Here is a 21079-nt window from a genome sequence, read left to right as displayed (position 1 = left end):
CCTCCGCACCCCCCAGGGATACCTCCAACTCCGTAAAATCCCACTCTTCAAGATCGCTGTCTGATAATACGTTTTGGTGGTAATCAATGAAGTCCGAGGTTTGGAAATGATAGTCTGGAGGCAATCCATGCGGGGCAGAGGATGCAGAAAGGTCAGGGGTCGTCAGCGAGGGCAGCGTATTGGCCTGATTGTCCAGGATGGCGGAGAGCCTGCTGGACTGAGGGAGACTTGGAGCAGGGTAGCCTGGTGGGCCGGGCATACTGGCAGTAGGTGATAATGAAGGAGCCAGGTGGCGAAATGGGGGGCTTGGTGGTGCAGAGCAGGTGAACTGCGGCTGGAGGCAGTCTGTGCGGGGGCTGGTGGGCTCTGTTGGTTTTTTGCTCTTGAAATAGCGGGCGCGTCGATTTTGAAACCAGACCTGAAAACAAATTCACTATAATTATCTTCTTGTTTAACGCTGAAACAGTGAGGCCTATAGGTCAAATCACGCATTTAAAGCACAAGCCTTCATCATACCTGGATTTTAGACTCCGGCAGACCGGTTATGGAGGAGAGGGACTCTTTCATTTGGATGTTTGGGTACTGCGTGACGGAGAAGGCCCACTCCAGCTGGCTCAGCTGCGCCTTGCTGAAGGTGGTGCGCTTCCGGCGGCGTTGGGTCTCTGATCGGATCCTGAAGCCAACATCACGGTGCACTACAGGAAGACAACATGTTTTGAGCTTTTCTTGTATACATTACTGTCAGACATCACTTGGTGTAGATCTTTAGTGTAGTTTTGAGAATACTGAACATTGCCTGACGAAATTTGCACGACAGCCTTCAGACTTCAGCCAAGTGTAGAATGCAGACTCTGTGCAACCTAAATAAAACAGTGCATGCATTAGGCGTGTCTCTTATCGACTTACCTTTCCTAGATTCATGCGTGTAGCCGTCATCATTTTGCATATACAGGGCCGTTGCTGTGGGCCAGAACTGTCCCGAGTAAAATGCGAGCATCTCAGAGATATTCCTGCCAATATAATCAGAGGTGCACTCCATTCTTATCCGGAGAGCTCAAGCACAAAGTGAAACAGTGTCCCAGGCCTTCTCCACACTGAAAAAACACCAGACACCGGAAGGATTTATACTTCGTTTGACAGACACAGACCCCTGGGCCCCACCCTCGTTCACATCTTACTGGGTGTAGTCAGTCCTTACTAACGCGTGCCTTTGATGCGGTGCACACCTGTTAATGGCTGTCCGGATAATAGGTGTGTGTTTGATCCCCGATTACCCATTAATGCGCGCCTTTAGACAAGACTGAGCTTGTCCTCACCTAGACGCTGCAATCAGCTGTTAAGTCTGAAAAAAAGGAAAAATGTGGCTAAAGAGATAGAATTAATTCACGCAGACTAGATTTGTGCAGATATTAGAGGAAGTAAAACACATTTGTTTCATAAAAATCTAAAGTTGTTTTAGCGGTTTAATTTGCAGACTCACAGTGAGCTAACATGAATGTTTTGCAAGGGACTGAGAGAAAAGCATTCCATCTTTTTATGTACAATAAACGACTCTTTCTTCACTTCTCTTCACCCCTCAGGTTCTTCAGACGCCTCTGTCTGTGGCACATCCTCTCCTCCACAGCCCGCTGCCTCCTGGCGCGCATGAGAAACAAAACACGATGTGTGTGGATCCTGGAAGTGTATTGAAGTAGCTCTATAAGTGTGAGGCCTCAGGCAGCTGTAATACGCGGAGGTGACAAATCAGGCTACCTTTTTCTTTATTCTGCATCATTTCCACCGATTCGAGACATCAAAACACCGGATAACGCGCAGTCCAATGCGCAGCCAGTTCCCAAGTTGGTGCCAGACTCACAGCGCAGCTCCAGACACAAGGCAGAGCAAGAAAGCGTGTATCCAAAGTACTAAACTGTGTTGTTATTCAAGATATGAATGCCAAATCGTTCCTGTGGCCACATGAGGTAAGATATAAGATTAACTCATTAAAAAATAAGGCATTAACCTTGATTATTCGTACAAATGAGCAGTTAAGTATCCTCCTTTGGCTCCTGCTCACGTAAACAATAGACCATTAAGGTCATAATTAAAACTCCTTGCTGGCCGTCACATGATTTAGATTAACACCGCAGCCTATCGATACTGTGAACAGATGAACATCAGATGGGCTGTCGAAACCGGGGTCACATGTCTCCAGAGCCCGGTTATCACCAGCTTCAGATGGATACATAAACACAGAAAGCGGATCATCTTACTTTGGCACTTTGCTTTTAAAACTCACAATGAAAAATGCGATATATTATTATACGTGTGTTTTCTTGGCTTAGCTTGCTATCAGTATGAAATTAGTTAAAAAAAAAACTATCATTGTTCTGGCATGGGAAGAATTAAAGATAAAAAAGATATACACTAGGTGGTAGTGTTGGACCAATTATTTCACTCGTACATCGAGGAAAAGAAGGGGACAGGATGTTTCTTTCTCCTATTCTGTTATCCAAGTTGAATAAATCATTCAATAGATGACATTAGTGGGCCTCAGTTTGAAGATAATAAAATGCTCTGAAGCACACAAACACAACTCTGACTGTTGTATCTCCCAAACATTAAAATGTAGAACCTGCATATTGTAGTTGAGAACTGATCGGTGCAGCGTGGCAAAAGCTAACATGGCTACAGATCAGGAGCAAAAAGCCTAAATGCAACGTAAGCTTCTGTTTGAAAGAGTTGGGACACTTTTTAAAGGATCCTGTTGGGCACTGTGTTGTATCACCTCTGCTGTTAACAACAGTCAGAATCTGGGAACTTAGGAGACCAGCTGGAGTCGTCTTCAGTCCTCAGAAGTTCTTTGATTTTAGGATTTCCCTTGCTCAGCAGTTCAGGATCTTCCTTCTTGTGTATTTTTGTGACATAATTCTTCAAATATTTTCAATGGATGACAAGTCTGGACTGGAAGCAGATTTAAAAAGGTGTTTGAATGTAGCACCTGGACTCTTTTAGTTTGGAGCCAGAACAGTTTTCCTCCTCACTCCAGATCAGCCCTGATACGTTCTGGCCCTGACAAGGCAGCAGTTTCATGGTCAGAGCTTTCATTTGGACCTGTGCATGTGAGTTTATAGAAATGTTCTTGATTCCCACAACAGAGTCATGTCTGTTCTTAATGTAAGACTGTCTAACGCTTAACATTTCTCCATGTAGTCTTTTTATGATGGTATTTACAGTAGATGATCAAATGGCTGAACTGTTTTTAATCTTAAGTTGAGAAATATTAGAATAACTCTGCCTTCCACGGAGTGGTTACTCCTCTCTCCAGCATTGCATCCTCTCTGGAATGCACTCACCTACTTCTCCTACAGCTTCTACCCACTTATCAGCATTACCCAACTTCTCCAGGGTTTTGTTATCCACTTTTAAACTTTTTTTCAATGTAATTATATCACACCTAAAAGTATGTATTGAGAAAGTTTAATGTCTCTGCTTCAGCATTCGATCCAATGCCTCTCTACTATTTTCAATTTAAAAAGGTGTTTGAATGATTTGTGTTTAATGACAGTTTCTGAAGCATCCCTGGCTTTCTGGACATATAACTGTGGAAGTGCAGATGCACGAAGCAGGAAGACTCACTTCTTTATGTTGGGTCTAAAAGTTAACCCAGCTGGAACACAGTTCACTCAAGACAACCCCAGGGATCAACAAAACACACAGTGGACAGGATTGTATTTTTACTTGCTTTTTAGACCATCACCAGAATCCGACTCATCTTGGCATGAACACATTTAACCTTGATATTAAGGTTAAAATCAGAGGCACTCTGACCTTTTTAAAGTTTCTAATTCTCACATACCAGCCAAAACTGTGTTCCTGACCAAAGGAAACACACAATATACAAACGTTCCCTCTTTCCTGGTGTGAACACTTCAGGTTATACCTCACAAACTCAGGTGTGCGCACAGACACATGCTGGTTTTGTGTGTCCACACTCCTCTCTTCAGGTTCGACACTCGGGTGTGAATGACGCGCTGCCCTCCTCTCCCTCGCTAACATCCTCGCTCCTTCTTTCACAATACACAAACACTGCTCCTGAGCTCCGTGTTTGATGTGGAAACTGCTTCCACGTGTCCTGGATGTTTCCACGTGCTGTGTGGCTGAGGTGAGTGGGTTCTTTGTCTGTGTCCTGTGCCATGAAGGTCTCCCTGGATCTGAGCAACAGGAGCCGAGTGGGATTCCAGCTTGGATGTGGAAAGAAGAGCAGCAGGCTCTGCTTGAAAAGCTAGAGGCTGGATTTAGTGCAGCTGTGGTTCTCGATAAAAAGAAATATTACAGCCCAGGAGGAAAAGGAACGGCTGCAATGAACCTTCAGCATGAGTTTGAAAGTGAAAGAGGAAATTGTGGTCATTTGTTCACATTAAAGTGTGTCACATGAATTCCCAAACAAATACGTGTCACATGTCCCAGTGTCTAACAGCTGTGAGTCAGTGTTAAATCTAAGTTAGAAGTTCATACATATAATGCCATTTCACAACATAAATTATTTCAAAGAGCTTAATGAGGTTGAGGCCTCACAAAACTTTTAAATGGTCAGTGGCAAAGAGACAAACCTCACATAAACTGTACTGAAATATTTTATATTAACTAACCCAAACACTAATCGTACAAACAGTGATCAACTTGTGAAGCTTTGGACAGTGGTGACATGCAGCCTTAAAGAATCAGTTGGAAAACTGAGAAACTTATCAGCAGATGTCAGCCTTCAATCCTGTTGTGGGATTTAAAAGACTCCCTTCAGAGGAGATTATTAAAGATAACACTTGTCTTTGTGCTTTTATTCAGGCAAAGACCCTCAGGGAGTGTTTCCAAAGCAAGCAAACTTACACAAGCTATCAGTGACCTTCCATAACTCTTTGGCACCATGAGACAGCAAATGCACAGATAAGTATAGCTTAGATCATAGAATTGTAGCAGATGTTTTTCACCACCAATTTCAACCAAGAAAAATATTCAAAAATAAATCTGAATAAAAATGAATAATCTAACAATAGCCTCCTCCTCAGCTATATTCCTACAGATTACTTTGAGCTATTTTTAAGAGGCTAAATATTTTTTTATGGCTTCACAACGTGAAACTTTGACCTGATGATGGCGCTGGAGAAACAGGCAGGTACCATTACGCGGCCTTTGGAATAAGGACGCTTTCATGGCAATTGATCGAGTCTTCAGTGAGATATGTGGGTGTGCACCGTGCGGACTCATGCTGTGACAGCGGGTGAGGCTGGAGCCCAATCCCCGGCGGGGCGGCGCGCTCCTGCCTCGTGTGGGTGGGACCTAACGGGGAAGGAGGCTGTTTGTGCAGCCTCTTGTCATTGTTGAGCTCCAACGCTGCAGCTTATCACATAACCCAGCCGGAGAAGAGTCCCAAAGCCTTGGCAGAATTCACAAAGGTAGGAGTTAAAGGGTTTTCTGTGTGGAGCCGGTGTGAACAGTTGGTCAGCGCGGCTGCGGGAACGCGCCGACAGACGCTGTTAGTCCAGCAAAATGCCAACTCACGGCTTCACAGTGACTATCATGGAGAGAAAATCCACCCAGCAGGGTCATAGGTACACAGGTGGCGTTTCTGAGCAAGATGTTAGAAGGTGATAGAGGTCCGCTAGGTTGTGACGCATGAACCGGATGTTGTCTGTGAATAATGTGTGGGTACTGTCCCTTTAAGGGTGGCCCAGCGGGCCGTCGTGTTGTTGTTTGTTCCATCATTCAGCACGTTGTCTGTAAACAACGTTTTCTGCTGTTGCCTCATGGAAATGTTGAGATCTTCGATTCTGTAATAAATACTCTACTACGTTTTACTCTATGGCGTTTAGTTCCAAGTAAAAGAACAGCAAATTTATCTAAAAAAATGTAACAAGTACTCATAAGACTCGTGCTGTTAATATTACTATGAATTATAGAGCTGGATGTTTACCAGCCCGCACACTGCTTGCTTTTTTTATCTGGACCAATTATCCCCAACTGATAAGTCCCTGCAGCTGTTCAACTTAATTCTCTGTAATCATGCGAGTGCTGCAATAAATGATGGTATGATCCAATAAGACAGAGGGGTGGCTTAGCGGAAAGCCTGGCTTTTCTCGCTACTTCTGGCTAATCTTAGAGAGAGTTTCGTTCCACCAACGTGGCTTAGTTGAATGCTCGCTGAGTAACCATGGTCACTTGTGCCGCTCGCTGAGTAACCATGGTAACTTATGCTGCTGAACTAGCCTGGTCTCGGGCAGGCTAAAGTTGAAGCTTAGCTTAGCTGCGTCTCAAAGAATGTCCGACCGGCTGAAACGGACTCCCGAAAGAAAGTTCCACCTGGTAGAATTCTGCGCTCCCGCAACTCATGTCTTGTCTAAAAAACGAAGCAAAAACTGTGGTTATCATATCACCACTTTCACTGTCTGGAAAAATCAATCAGTCGGTGCCAGTGCAACTAAAGAAACGCAACTATACACACGTATTGAACATGAAATTAAATGAGAGCGAACATGGTATTCATTAAAACTAATCAATACCTAACAAACATCCAATCTACACCCACGTAGGACCAGACTCAGAAAAATGGGGGACAGGTAATAATGTTAATGATACAAATTATTGAAAGCTCCTTTCAAAACAGGCTGAGTAAACCAAACATTTTTCCATATCCTAAATGTACAGGTACACTTGGGGATAATTGTCCATAGACTCTGAACTGGATTTCTCATTTTGAAAAATACCACATCAACCCCTTTGAGTAATGCTGAGCAATGTTACCTTTATGCCCTGTGAAAGCTCATCATTGACTCCTATCCTCCGAGCATACAGATGATCTGTGATGGAGCTCATTTCATTTCCAACATTGAGGCCAAATGGCCGGGATCAGTTCATGATTCTAGGATCTTCCGAGCATCTTCACTGGCACAGAGGTTTGCACAAGGCGCTTAATAGACAGAGATGATTTATAACTTTCCACACGTCAGGTCATGGCACCCCACTGTGAATATAAATGTAAAAAACACATTTCTAACACGTTGCATGAACCGTACAATAATGACAAGTTTGAGTTCAAGTTGTGTTGAATTGTTTAATTATTATTACATGTTTCTCAAGCTGTGGAGAGAAAACAGAATTAAATACAGTTCACAACACGAAATTCTCCTTTATCTGAATTTATACTAACATCCATCTCCAGTTTCATAATCTCTAGCTTGATCTTTTTTATTTTCAGTTTCTTGTATTCCATATCTAGTTTGGTGCTCTCTTTATTGGACAAACACATTTCTTCAAAGGCTACTTACCACTCTGAAACATGTTCCTGTACTTTACCTTCACCTGCTGCCAGGTACGCTTTTGGCTGTTAAGATTGTTCCTGTTGAGATGTAACAGAGAAGAATTAATATGTGGGTCACACACTCACGATATTATAGTCACAAAGTATGATGATGCGTGTCGATTATTGGGTTATTAATAAACTGAGCAGGGCCAGTATATGTGTGCAGTACATCTCATACAGAGACAATTCAGCATGCTTTATGTAAACACATTATAACACCAAGAGGAGAGCATAAATACATGAGGACAGTAAAATAAATGTTTAACTTTGACAATGGTATGAAACTTTCATAACTTACGCGTTTAGTCTGTCAGCAGTTGTTTGCCATGCCGTTTCTTCGCTTTATTGATCGCAGCTGTATTACCATTTCTGGTGATGACACTTTTAAAATCCTCATACAGCTCCATCAGCATTATTTGTTCAACTGCCGAAAAAATAACAGCTCTTGTCTTGCTCTCCTTTTCTGCCATCTCCGTTTTTCCACCATCCACTCGTCAGGGCTTCTTACGTTCCTCGTGCACTCGCACATAGCCAGGCTATGGAAGCCTCGCACAGAGCCAGGCTATGTAAGCCTCGCACATAGCCAGGCTATGTAAGCCTCGCCCAGAGCCAGGCTATGTAAGCCTCGCACATAGCCAGGCTATGGAAGCCTCGCACATAGCCAGGCTATGGAAGCCTCGCACATAGCCAGGCTATGGAAGCCTCGCACAGAGCCAGGCTATGGAAGCCTTGCACATAGCCAGGCTATGGAAGCCTCGCACATAGCCAGGCTATGGAAGCCTCGCACATAGCCAGGCTATGGAAGCCTCGCACATAGCCAGGCTATGGAAGCCTCGCACTTAGCCAGGCTATGGAAGCCTCGCACATAGCCAGGCTATGGAAGCCTCGCTTGGATTAGCCTCGCTGGGATGCAGCTAAACTGACTTTGTGGAATGACTTGAGGCTGAATTGGGAGATGGTGTTCATTCAAGCGAGGCTTTCCTGATACAGCCTGGCTTTCTTTAGCTACGTTCGTGGAACACCCCTCAGGTACACTCCTTAAAAACTTAAAAGGACTAGACATGAGAGGAGTTGAATGGAGTGTGAGGGTCTCAACAATGATGAATTTTCATGAAGCTTTGCTATTTATCTGCATGACCTTGATTATTTTGTGATGGTAGTCAAACAGACCCAGTTAAAGACGTAAACAGATCTACGATTCCTAAAAGTATGTGAACGTTTGGGTTAAACTATCTGATGAGATCCCCTCGTGCAGTTTTAACTGCAACTAAATGTTTCCGTCATGAACATGGTTCTGAAGACATTTCTCTGTGCAGAGCAGCTTCATCCCTGGAACACCGGCGGGGTTCCTCACGTGCAGCGTCACTCACTTTTCTGCTCAGATTCAGTCCACGGTCACACGTGCCGACATTTTCCTTTAGAATTAAGAGATGTAGGGATTAATCTCTGCATGAGTGATGGCAGGACATTCCGGTTCAGATGCAGTAAAGCTGGTCCCAAACATGAAACCAAGTCACATTTCAGAGATGAGCATCCTGTGCTCAAACAGAAGGCCTCTGATTTGAACAAAGCCGTTCTATTTTGAGTCGTTCGCATGAGAAGAACTTATTTAAATAAACTGTGGCTCTACAGGAGAAGCTGATGAGTCCGTTTTCACTCTCAGGTTCTCAGGATGTCCCGGGAGCAGCAGGCAGTGGATCGAGCCAGGAAAGCCTTCGAAACAGGCAGGTCCAAACCTCTGGAGCACCGGGTCCAGCAGCTGAACAACCTGCAGCGGTTATTCACTGAGAAGCAGAAAGAGATTTCAGATGCCATCAAAAAAGACCTCAATAAGGTGAGTGATAAGTCCAAAGTGCATGCAAAAAAACAACTTCCTCAGAGTTAGTTAGGATTGCCTTAAAATCAGCTGGCTCACTGAACAGCCTTACAATCCTCTTCCTAAGGTTCCCTTAAAATGTTCAGTCACTCTTCTCCTCGGTTCATACTGGTTTTATTCTTAATGGATCCTTTTTATTTCAACTATTATTACTTCAACCACAGCACAGCAAAAATTTCCTCGTCTAACTGCTCAATAGAAAAAAACTCCTAGAATTTATTTATTGTTTCTCAGAAATTCTCCTTCGATTTGAGAAAAACAGAAAATGTACTTAGAAAACAGCTTTTAAGGAGGCACCATTTCCCCCGTATCAAACAGATTAAAGACGGAACATCAAGTTTTTAACCTCTTCTGTAGGGACGAGCAAAACAACTGTGGAGGGGCATTTCCACTTTGGACGGTGCCAGAGAGGCTGATTCAGAACATTTAGCAACACATTAATCCAAGCTAAGGTGCTGTGTACACATACCCGGGAATTTTGATAAACGCATATTTTCTAACCTTCGTTTGCAAAAAAAAACTAGGTGCACACAGCCCCGTTTTAAAAAAAAAACACGTCTACATTGATCCGCATAAATACGCTGTCAAGAGCTGTTAAATTACGCCAAGCCTGGCGGTGGCAGTGTTAGAACAATGAGAATTCCACACAAGCCAATCAGAAGCCTAATAGAGAACCGCTGACAGGAAGAACTTCGAAAAAATGTATTTCGTTGTTCCTATGTTTCCCAAACGTATTATGTGAGGTACTGGAACAGTTCTTCACACAGCAGTGATTTCCAGGCATGTTCTTGCAATTCCGGACTGTTTAAACTTACTGATTTAAAAACACACGCGTACACTGTAAACGAACGGAGAGAATGGCGTTTTCACGCTAGCATCCTGCCAACATGGCGGATAGGGGCGGGGCTCTGTACTATGACAACCACTCCTCATTCTCAATTGCCCAAAACTCCGTTTTTGTCTCTTTCAACCAGTTTATACACAAACGCTAAACAGAGTTTTTAAAAAATCTCCACTTTTGCCGGAGTTTTTTTTTTAGCTTTGTTTTCGGAGGAAAAAACTCTGTTTGTGTATAAACGAAAGGCACAAACGAAGGGAAAGGTCTTCGTTTATCAAAATACCCGGGTATGTGTAAACAGCACCTAAGACTACAGGATTCTCAGTGTTGACACATTGTTGTATCCCACGCACTCCACAGCATGTTCTCCTTCTGATGAGGAGCTTTGAAGGCCTTGAGGGCTCAGACTGCATGACTGATTGACAGCAGGGGTCACACTTAAATGGGTTTGTTTGCCAGACTTGAGCCCTTGACTCGTCTGACTGATCTTTATCAAGCAGTCAGAGCTGCCATGCAAAACAGTTTCTTTCTCATCATTATCGTTATAATATGATGCAGGTGGCCCCCGGGGATTCTGTTCTGCTCACCTGGCAGTTGAGGAGAGTTTGTCTTCGTGCCTTCTCTCTCTAAAGTTTGCCATTGTCTTGCGCCCTGGGGGCAACAAAGAGGTTGTTCTTGGCTGTTCTTGCTGTAGCTCAGTTAAATTCTGCTCATTTTCCTGAGTCCAAGCGAACTGCTCTGGCATCACCTTTTTCTCTGTCATGCTTCTTGCATGTTTGTTTGTTGTCTTCTTCTCCCGGGTTTTCCACGCTCACGGCTCAGAGAAAAGTCTCTGTCACCTGCTTGCTTACTGCAGAGACGTTTTCAAAGGTCCAACTAAAAGCCACCATCATATTATGCTAGTTAGGAGCTGTCTGAGTGTGTTTTGGTCCTGATGGTCCCTGGTGTCCATCAGGTCATCTGTCATAAGGTTCCTAATATTATATTTCTGTAAATTATTGTTGCAAATGACCAGTAGGATGCTGAATTTAAGATTTTTGTGCTACATGTAGAGCTTCCAAATTTCCACAAGGATGAAGCATAGATACTGAATCTATGTCAAATAAGGCAGTTGGTGTCGGTCATTAAGCTACAGACTGGTCCAACATTCTTGTCTTCGTTCTCAGAGTGAGGTGGGGACGCAGCTGTATGAGACTCTGGGTCTGGAGGGGGAGATCAGCCTTGCCATCAGGAAGCTGAAGGAGTGGGCAGCCCCCCGGCCTGTGGAGAAGAACTTGCTGACGCTCTCGGACACTTTGTACATCCAGCCGGAGCCGCTGGGGGTGGTGCTGATCATCGGGGCCTGGAACTACCCCTGGGCCGTCACCATCCAGCCGCTCATTGGAGCCATCGCTGCTGGTACTGTAGCATGCTGTGTGTGTGTGTGTGTGTGTGTGTGTGTGTGTGTGTGTGTGTGTGTGTGTGTGTGTGTGTGTGTGTGTGTGTGTGTGTGTGTGTACATACATTCATATGTAGTTTTAGACTCTTTTCTACTTGTGAGATTTGTGCCCTGCGTTCACCAAGTGAGCTCAAACCAGCAAAGAAGTGGGTGAATAATTTAAGAGATATATATTAACAGCTCAAAGACTGTAACTTTATGTAGATCAGTCTACAAACGTGCAGAAATCACAGGGTTGTACAGTGTCTGTCATCAGATCTGGGTCCAGGAAACTTCTAATTCTCCACTCATTGAGTTCCCCCATCATGTGACGATAGCTGTTCCCTTCCTCTCTTTGTCGAGGCGTCGCCAAACCTCTCGTATTTTCTTTCAGCTTTTGTGATAAGTGGGTCGGAGGTCACTCTGTGAACTCTACACCACAGTATGGCAGCGTAGCTTTAAAGATTGACCAATCAGTTGAATTCATTTCTGTCTCAAAGGCAGGCCTGTGGTTGTGTAAAGGCTCGAAATCAAGGGCTCAGCTGGGATCCCTTTAGAATGCAAATCGTTGCTTTGTTCAGCATGACGCTGCAGGATTTTCAGCACATGGCTTCATTACTTCTGAGTACTGTTTTTCTGTGGGTGAAGTGCGGATCTGCAGTTCTTTTAGATAAATCCTTCTTAGGCTGAAACACTCCGGGACACAGGAATGCGCCTGCAGCAAATGTTGGCACAGCTCGGACTTTGTGCTTTGCTCCAACAATATCAGATCTTACATAAACGCTGATGTCAGCCCAGTGGGTCATAAGTCTTTGATAAACCAATACATGGCACCCATCATAAAATAAGTGTAAGTCAAAGGTCAAAGTCAGCGCCCTTCTCAGTTATCTTAAATCAACACCTTTCAGCCTCATGTAACACGCAGGTAAAGCTTATTTTTATTGTACTATACACAACTTTACCTGCTTAAATCTATCAAATCTTCATCTAGCCTGGAGTTAAGTTTTCTTCTGTCCTCGTCACAAATAAAAAAAATTCATCTTTACTTTATTATTATTCCCAAAAAACATTAGACAGTTTTTTGCTGACTCACTGGGTAAACAGCATTAAGGAAAATGAATCAGTTGTTGGAGTATCTAATGATATTTAGCATTTTCTGGGCTCTTTCTCTCTTTTGATGTTCACATTCACCTGTGCAGGTAACGCAGCGGTGGTGAAGCCCTCAGAGGTCTGTGTGCACACCGCCAAAGTCATGGAGGACCTGCTGCCACTTTACATTGACAAAGTAAGGATGGACCATGTAACATCAAGGAATAAGATGTTGTTATTGGTTAGTTTTAACTGTTTGAAATCGTCGTGAAATATGATATTACTTATACTTAACACATTTAATCTTGTGCCAGGAGCTGTACCCAGTGGTGACCGGAGGGGTGCCGGAGACTCAGGAGCTGCTGCGTCAGAGATTCGATCACGTTTTCTACACCGGCAACAGCATGGTGGGCAAAGTGATCATGGAGGCTGCCGCCAAACACCTGACACCCGTCACCCTGGAGCTGGGCGGCAAGAGCCCCTGCTACATTGACAAGGACTGCGACATTAGCATAGCCTGCAGGTCGGGGTCATTTCCGTGTCACTTGGTCTTATATTCAGTTTCTCCATTTGTTTTTATAGCAAAGGTTTTCTTTAAAGGAGACATATTATGCCCTTCATGAAATGTCATGCTTTGATCAGAATAACACAGAGAGACAGTATACAGGCTCATTTTTCATTAATTCATGCATTTCTATTGAAACTAATCATTTTAGAGCCACTGACTCCACTCACCTCTTCCTCAGGATCTATTTCCTTCTAAATCTGTGGTACTTAATAACTCTTGATGCAAGTTATTACAGTCAGAGGGTGAATGCAGCAAACAGCCTCAGACCAAACTGGCAGTTTCCATGTCAGATGCTCACATTTCGCTTGTCTGCAGTTGCATCATTGACATCTGGGAGGCTGCTGATGTATTGAATGCCCAAGTTACTTCAGAAAGTAACAGGCACTGGCCAGTTAAGGACACCACTGGGGCCTCGTGCCATAATTCTTTGTCGCATATCAGTTCCCTAAACCCTGGACTTCACTGTTGCTTCATTCCTCTGAGTTTTTGTTGGCTAACATTAAGAACTGTTGCTTTATTGGCAAATATTTCCCCAAAACTTGTTTTTGTGCAGATGGTCTATTCAATGGCAAAGGCTGAATAACCCTACAACCCTTTTTTAGTTGGAAGGGACTTCAGATATCCAAAAATATCCCTGGAAGCACAGAAAAAGTGATTTTGACATAAAATGTCCCCTTTAACACTAAACTATCTTCATGTAATGTGTAGACGTGACTGTTTTAAACTCCAGCTGATGATCTACTGTCAGTTCTCCTTCCTGAAACTCTCATCTTAACTCTTACACTGCTGTGCAGGCGTGTTGCCTGGGGAAAGTACACCAACTGTGGTCAGACCTGCATCGCCCCCGACTACGTCCTTTGTGATCCTGGTGTTCAGGACCGGGTCATTGAAGAGGTCAAGAAGTCCATCAAGGTACTGGAGACATGAAACAGAGCTTTAAAGTGTCAAAAAGCTCTTTATTTCATGCAATTATTCATTTTTTGCAGGAGTTCTACACAGAAAACCCAAAGATCTGCCCTGACTACGGACGAATCATCAACCAGCGCCACTTCAAGAGGATCATGGCTTTGTTGGACGACAGCACCGTCGCTGTCGGAGGAGACAACGACGAGTCAGACTGCTACATCGGTAAAAGATCAGGACTGATCTCTCTCTGAGATGTTCCTCTGTAAGGCACAGCTGCAGTGTGGTAAATGCTGCTCTTCTGCTGTGTTCAGCTCCCACAGTTCTGCGGGACGTCAAGCCCGAGTCAAAGGTGATGCAAGAGGAAATATTTGGACCTCTGCTACCCATCCTGCCGGTCAGTGGCCTGGACCAAGCGATCAAGTTCATCAATAAGAGAGAGAAACCTCTGGCCCTGTACATCTTCTCAGCAGATGACAAGGTATGGTACAGCAGAAAGCTGCTGCTCACAGTGCAGACACTTTGGTTTCAGACTCCTGCTCAACCTGATTTTTCCCTCTGAAGGTGATCAAGAGAATGAGAGACGAGACCTCCAGTGGAGGATTTCTGGCCAATGACTGTCTTGTTCACTATTCTATCAGCTCGCTGCCGTTTGGTGGAGTGGGTGAGTGGAAACCAGGTTACCTCCTCTCTCTGGTGTGCTTATTTTCTTACTTACTATGCCCTGGGGCAACAGCATAAATGAGTGAAAGGACACGTCTACTTTAAAGTTAAGAATGTTTTGGTGCCCTCTAGTGGGACATTGTGGCAAAAATGAGCTATTTAGCAAAGATAGATGGTTAAATATGAGAGTTTCAGAAGCATGGCAGCACACTGTGGACATACTCACATGGCAGGAAGAGACCAAACAGTCTGATTTACTGTTTAAAGGCCCAGTGAATACAAATAAGGGATATACTGCATCAGTGATAAAGAATGCCTCGTTTTTCAGACTGTTTTTCTTCTTTTGAACACTGGGCTTGGCATGTTTTTAGACTTTTAAACAATGCAACAATGACCTAAAGAAGGAACAAGAAAATAGCACCTTGGTCTCATTGGGTACAAACGGTGCTCACGGAACATATTCATTGCCTCAGTGACTTTCTGATCATCGTTCTCGGCAGATTATTTTGATAGAAACTATTAAACTCGAAGCCAACATCCTTCCTCATCTCCTCCTTCCATATTTCAGGAAACAGCGGAATGGGCTGCTACCACGGCAAGCACAGCTTTGACCAGCTGAGTCACCTGCGTGGTTGTCTCATCAAAAAACTGAACATGGAGGGAGTGAACAGCATGCGCTACCCTCCCCACACAGCCAAGAAGCTGGGCTGGGCGCGCTTCTTTATCCTGAAAACTGTGGACCTGGGCTGGCTGGGCCGCATGGCGCTCCTGGCGGTGCTGGCAGTGGTTGCTGCTGCTGTGCTACAGGTGAGAGAAACGTGGAGATGGAGACTCAACACGATGATAACTGTGTCATGGAAGCTGGGAAAGGCCATGCTTCAGGCATTTCTGTCATTTTCTCATTGCCTGGAGACAAAGAAGCTTGTTATGTTGTGATAATGCATGCCGTTATCTGACCAGGCTTGTTTCCTCAAAGTAACAGGTAAATATATTTTGTTAGTTCGGCCTTGTAGCGATATTGGGCATGTATCAAATATAATGATTTATAAGACGTTCTCACTGTCTCAATAAACCTTAAACCTCGAATGTAGGGGCACCACCTTCGAATGAAGGAAAAACACAAAATCTTACGATCCTGGTATGTTAAATTAATGTTTCAGTTAATAATCAGTCTCATATCTCGCTACTTTCGTGAAAGTTCTCGTTTGGTTGGACAGACATTACGTAAAGAAAGCATACGACACAATCTGTGATTATAACATATATAAAGATATATGAACTATTTATTAAAATGATATGACCAAAGACATGAACCTTAAACAAACAAGAGATGCATGGAATATGGGTGATTATATAAACACTTATTGAATGGAAAATAAAAATTATGGGAATGGAGGGATACTGGATTTATTCAAATAGTTTAGGTTGGCTGACTATTTGAAGCTAAAGACTGACATCTTGAATTAATTCATCATTCTAATAGTGAAAGTCTCGAGACATCCATCAAACCACTTTAAGGTGACAAACGGGTCGGCCTTACTTTACTGAAGTTCTGTTTAGTCGGTTCGGAACACGGCAGGTGGTGGCCACGCAGTCCGCGGGGTTTTCTCTGCATTCTGCTCTCAGGGGCCTTCCTTGGTCGTCGTGGATTACTTCAGCGGGCTTTGCAGCGGCCTGGACGGTTGCTTCTCTTCACCGGGAAACGGGAACGCTGGTGCCAAAGACTTCACTGTGCATGATTAAACTCGTCCGAGCGTCAGAGTTGGTTGCTGGCTTCTCTGATGAAGTGAACCCAAGTTCACAGAAGATCAATAAAAGGTTGCTAAGTTGGAGTTGGCTTTCTTGGTAGGAAAAATTAATTCTGTTCCTATCTTTGTTCGGGTCTTTCTTTCTCGTCTCCGGGGCCTTCCTTGGTTATGATGACTCATCCTCTCGTCTTTCCGCTCTCTCCTGAGACTCTGGGAAACTCCCAAAACTCTGGTGAGCTCTCCTCTTCTTCTTCTCTTCTCAAATCATCTCTACATCTCTGAAAACCTGAACAACTGAAAATCAAATCAAATCTCTCTGAGCAACTCTGATCTGAGTCTGGTTTCGCGGGCTCCGGGGTTTGACTCGTGGAGGCGGGGGATGACGTAAGCTTACACTACTCTTTCAGCCAATGATATGCCTGAACTGTGGTGTTCTGCCTGGATGTCTGTGTAAGGCGATCAGCATTTATGTGGGGATTTCTGGATAAAACAAAGAAACTCCATTTCTCCATTACTCCCGTCTCATAGAACATTTGTCTCGGTGATTCTGAAAACACCACAACTTGTTAAGATATGCAGATTAAAGATATAACATACTTATGATATAAGGACATCAAATAACACACAACATAGACGATGATTCTGATTCTCACAATTCAGATGAATATCTGTAAAGTTATGACATATGAATAGCGAACTACACAATGTTAATTTTCTGTTAACAATGGAGATACCAAACAATGACAAATAGATACCGACGGGACATTGTTAGAAGTTGTATTGTTGCATATATCTTGTCCGGTTTACTGAGTCCTTGGGGATTTAAATGTTCAACTATTCAACACTACAGACCACTAGGGGGCAATGTGGTTCCATAGGCGAGTTGGTCATTTTCCCACAAGATTATTTCTGTCTTATTTCTGTCTTTCTCTCCTTTGTGGAAAAAAAATGAAGATCTGGTTTTTATCCAGATACGTCCCCCCCACAGGAATGTTGGTGTCTTCCGAGGCTGCAGACTTCTTAATCCACACGGCACTGTGACTGCTACAGCCTTATAAAGATTGTTTTTTGTCCCATCTCTGCAAACAGAAGCGCAGCCACTGGTAGGACTTATCTATGCCCAGAGACGGCTGTGCTTAAGAACAGACATCAACTAAACCCAGCGCAGCACACAGAATGACACATTTGTGCTTTAATGTTCGAGATAAGTGTCACAACTGCAATAAAGGGATGATTAGAGTAGGTGTTAACACAGGAACCCCTTTTTTTCCAGTTCACCATAATCCCCTTGCGATCACAAAAATCTAGCCGTGATCATGTTCTGGAGAAAAAAACAAAAGACCGATTTCTTGTGAGAGTAAGATAAATCCACTCGTTATGGCATTAAAAACCAGCTTTGTTGTCTTCAGATAACAGAATGATGACTACATCAGAATGAATAAGGGGGCCACTCTCAGCTCCCATACTGTTTGATCTTTCAGAATCAGTATAATTTATTCATTTTAAAAACTTCTGTTGCTCTCATTGAAGCATCCAGATTACATTAAAGGGGAAGTTCGTCTTCTTTAAACCTGGACCTTATTTCTGGCATAAATATGTTCATCTACTCACCGATAACAGTTTGGTGAAAGTCGGCGTCCTTCGGAAGATATTTAGATCACTGGAGATCGGCGTATATCCATATAACAGAGAGAACAGGGCAGAGACAGTACAGCCTCTGAATAAGGAATTATCTGTCTTTATTTCACCGATACTTTAAGACCAATGAATGAATGAACGCGTACTGTTGCACTGTTAGCTCAGAGCTGCCGTGTTGTTATCAGGGCCTATCGGGGGGCTTATAGGGGGCTTTCTACACACGCGTCTAGTGGGATGACATCATCAACATTGGTCTTAAAGTATCGGTGAAATAAAGACAGATAATGCCTTATTCAGAGGCTGTACTGTCTCTGCCCTGTTCTTTCTGTTATATGGATATACGCCGATCTCCAGTGATCTAAATATCTTCCGAAGGACGCAGACTTTCACCAAACTGTTATCGGTGAGTAGATGAACGTATTTTATGCCAGAAATAAGGTCCAGGTTTAAACAAACCGAACTTGTCCTTTAATTCCCAAATATTCTAAGGTTGACCTTTGACAGCCAGTTACTGCTTAAAATTTAGACTTTGACCATGTTCCACCTGGGCTAAGAGGAAACCCTGCCTCAACAAGAACTTCCCAACATGCCCTTCTTCCCCTCTCCCAAGATCCACCAGCAACAGGCAGCCCTTAAATACGGCCCAACAAACATGAGGAAAGTAAATGTTAAAACCCGATTTTAAAAGGAGTTAAAAAGACATATTAACTACCTGAACTCCTAAAATGAGCAAAGCAGAAGGAAAAGGATTAAAAGTGCCACCGACTTGTCGTCTGTCCAGCACAACAAGAGGAGAGCATGCAGGAACTGGAGGAGGTGGGCCTTCCTACACCGTCTTATGGTAATGTGTCTCCTCGCCTCGGCCACTTGCTTTGCTCCTCCACGTGAGGATGTTGGAGCGATGCAATGAGAAACTGTTGGTTTCCTAAGCTGCATGTGCAGGTGTGGCTTTTATACATCACACCACAGGATAGAATACACATAAGCTTCTTGGTGCTCAGCTCCTCCAGAGGCCTCCTCTGTCCTCTGTCCTCTGTCCTCTGTCCTCATCTCATCGATTTGTCTTTACATGCGTGGGCCAAAAGGTGTAAATCACAGTATGAGTAACAGGTTATACCAAAGAGTCTAAACACATCAGTGTTGAACAGGCTGCCTGTGCGTTTCAGAGTCCATTTTAAGATTCTTGTGGGCCAAACGGAAGCTCAGAGGAGACAGAGCCTTTTCCGCTGCTGATCCTAAACTGTGGAACGACCTCCCATTTCACATCAGACAAGCCCCTGCACTGCCCATTAAAACTCGTCTTTAAACATTTTTATTCCCTGGCTTTTAACCCAGCATGAGACTCTGTTTCTGTTTTTATTGTTTTAATATTGTTATTGTTTATTATTGTTTTTACATTGTTCTTGTGTTTTATGCCTTATACTTCGTGCTGTTATTCATGTACAGCACTTTGTTTCAGCCATGGCTGTTTTAAAGGGCTTTATAAATAAAGTTGAGTTGAGTTGAGGCTCTAAAAAAGTCAACTGCAGCTCTACAGAAGCCTCCAGATCAGGAAAGGGTTAAAAACCAACGTGCTTTGGGTATTTTCTTTTCTACTTATGCTTCACACTTGGTTTTAAGCTAATGTTGAAAATAAGAAACTGTTGAAATTCCCCCTTTCTTCATCCACACCCCCCTCTTCCCTGCAGTGTCACACGTGTCTGGGCAGAAACATCCGAGTTTAGCTCCGACATACTTCTGTCCTTTTTAAACTGTCTGAGAGATGGGATGAGATGGGACTGATGCTGTGAGAGGGATGAAAGAAAAGTATTTTCTTTTGTTTTCAGAGGTATCTCCAGTGAAGACGCCCTGCTGTTTCTCACACAGGCAGTCTGCCGGAGAGGAGGAGAGGGCGAGTCATAAGAAGTCCCCGTAGGATCTGCAGTAGTGCGGCGGACGTTTTGGGTGTTGCCTTAATCCATTTATCATTTCAGTCATGGACTAATGAGCTGTTGTCTCATGGAGGTCATTGCGGGAAGCAACTTATTTTCATGAAGGGAATTATTTATTCTCGTGGCTCTTATATTTGTGTTTGACATCACTATGTTCCATTTTAACTGGTTAGACCAGAGTTTTTAAGCACACTTTATTAACCGTGTTAAGCTACTGTAGGATTTACAGTATGATGTCAGGTTTAAGGAACAGTGGATATTTACATGAAGGTCTGGACAGGCAAGAGTTGGTCTCTTTTAACAATGAGTGTGTTTTTATTGTGCGACCAGATAATTTTGAGCTTGTTCTGTATCTGATGCATCAGCCGTGAACCTGACAGGGTTTGATCACAGTGCAGCTGCTTCTTTCTGTCCCTGAGCCCACCTGAGAACACCTGAGTCAGTGCATCAGAATCAAACAGGATCATGTGAAGGATTTCTTTTTTATTCCGTCTTCTTCAGGAAGAAAATGCCTTTAACAAGTGTACATATTCTTTGAAACCGTTTTACGATCAGTTTAAACAAAAGTAAAAGGTTTAACATTTCAAGCCTTGGTAATTAGAAGACGTACGATATAAATATGTCCTTCTAAACTAATAATGGAAATAAAAAAGTTCCTACATGCTAAGACTTTTTATGTGGTCATTTTTACTGATAAATCTGGTGTCAGGGGAGGGTTGATCCTCTATTGAACAAACAATGGCCTCTCCTGTCTGGGTCGTAAATAAATAAGGTTTTCTGTGTCAGTTCATGCATTTCTCACACATCCCAAGAAAGAAAGACACACTATTGTATCTGAAATGCAAAAAATGACCTTTTCTGTCCTATCAAATCAATTTGATTAAATTATTTTTTAAACATTTTGGTTAAAATTGGCTGTTTTTTAAAAAACGTACCCTCTTTTCACATGAACATGTACCCTTTTAAGATTTTTTTAGTGGCTTTGGAGCCTGTCCTGTGAGTTCAGCGTTTACAGCAGACATTTTGACTCGATGAAGACGGGAAACCATCAGGATGGGGCTTGATTCAGTGG

The 21079-nt window shown here is 43.4% G+C and overlaps 1 protein-coding gene across 1 annotated transcript; it reads left to right on the top strand.

Moving 5' to 3' along the window:
• The first annotated feature begins 5323 nt into the window (after positions 1-5323).
• Positions 5324-20674, top strand: aldh3a2b (aldehyde dehydrogenase 3 family, member A2b). Its single transcript, XM_075487000.1, has 11 exons — positions 5324-5432; positions 9000-9170; positions 11217-11448; positions 12667-12752; positions 12871-13079; positions 13919-14036; positions 14111-14252; positions 14342-14508; positions 14592-14691; positions 15259-15497; positions 19903-20674. Exons 2-11 carry the CDS (start codon positions 9009-9011, stop codon positions 19915-19917), a joined length of 1470 nt encoding a protein of 489 aa, XP_075343115.1. The 5' UTR covers positions 5324-5432; positions 9000-9008; the 3' UTR covers positions 19918-20674.
• The last annotated feature ends 405 nt before the right edge of the window (positions 20675-21079 follow it).

The sequence above is a fragment of the Odontesthes bonariensis genome, chromosome 16, assembly GCF_027942865.1.
Source record: "Odontesthes bonariensis isolate fOdoBon6 chromosome 16, fOdoBon6.hap1, whole genome shotgun sequence".
Classification (NCBI taxonomy): domain Eukaryota; kingdom Metazoa; phylum Chordata; class Actinopteri; order Atheriniformes; family Atherinopsidae; genus Odontesthes; species Odontesthes bonariensis.
The sequence above is the reverse complement of the archived record's forward strand: the minus strand, read 5'-3'. Positions and strand labels throughout refer to the sequence as shown.

What these genes read in the sequence shown, in the direction of transcription:
- aldh3a2b (XM_075487000.1), top strand. Translation starts at nt 9,009, where the DNA reads ATGTCCCGGGAGCAGCAGGCAGTGGATCGAGCCAGGAAAGCCTTCGAA. An exon ending in TCAAAAAAGACCTCAATAAG is followed by an intron (nt 9,171 to 11,216) that starts GTGAGTGATAAG and finishes CTTCGTTCTCAG; the next exon opens with AGTGAGGTGGGGACGCAGCT. An exon ending in TGCCACTTTACATTGACAAA is followed by an intron (nt 12,753 to 12,870) that starts GTAAGGATGGAC and finishes ATCTTGTGCCAG; the next exon opens with GAGCTGTACCCAGTGGTGAC.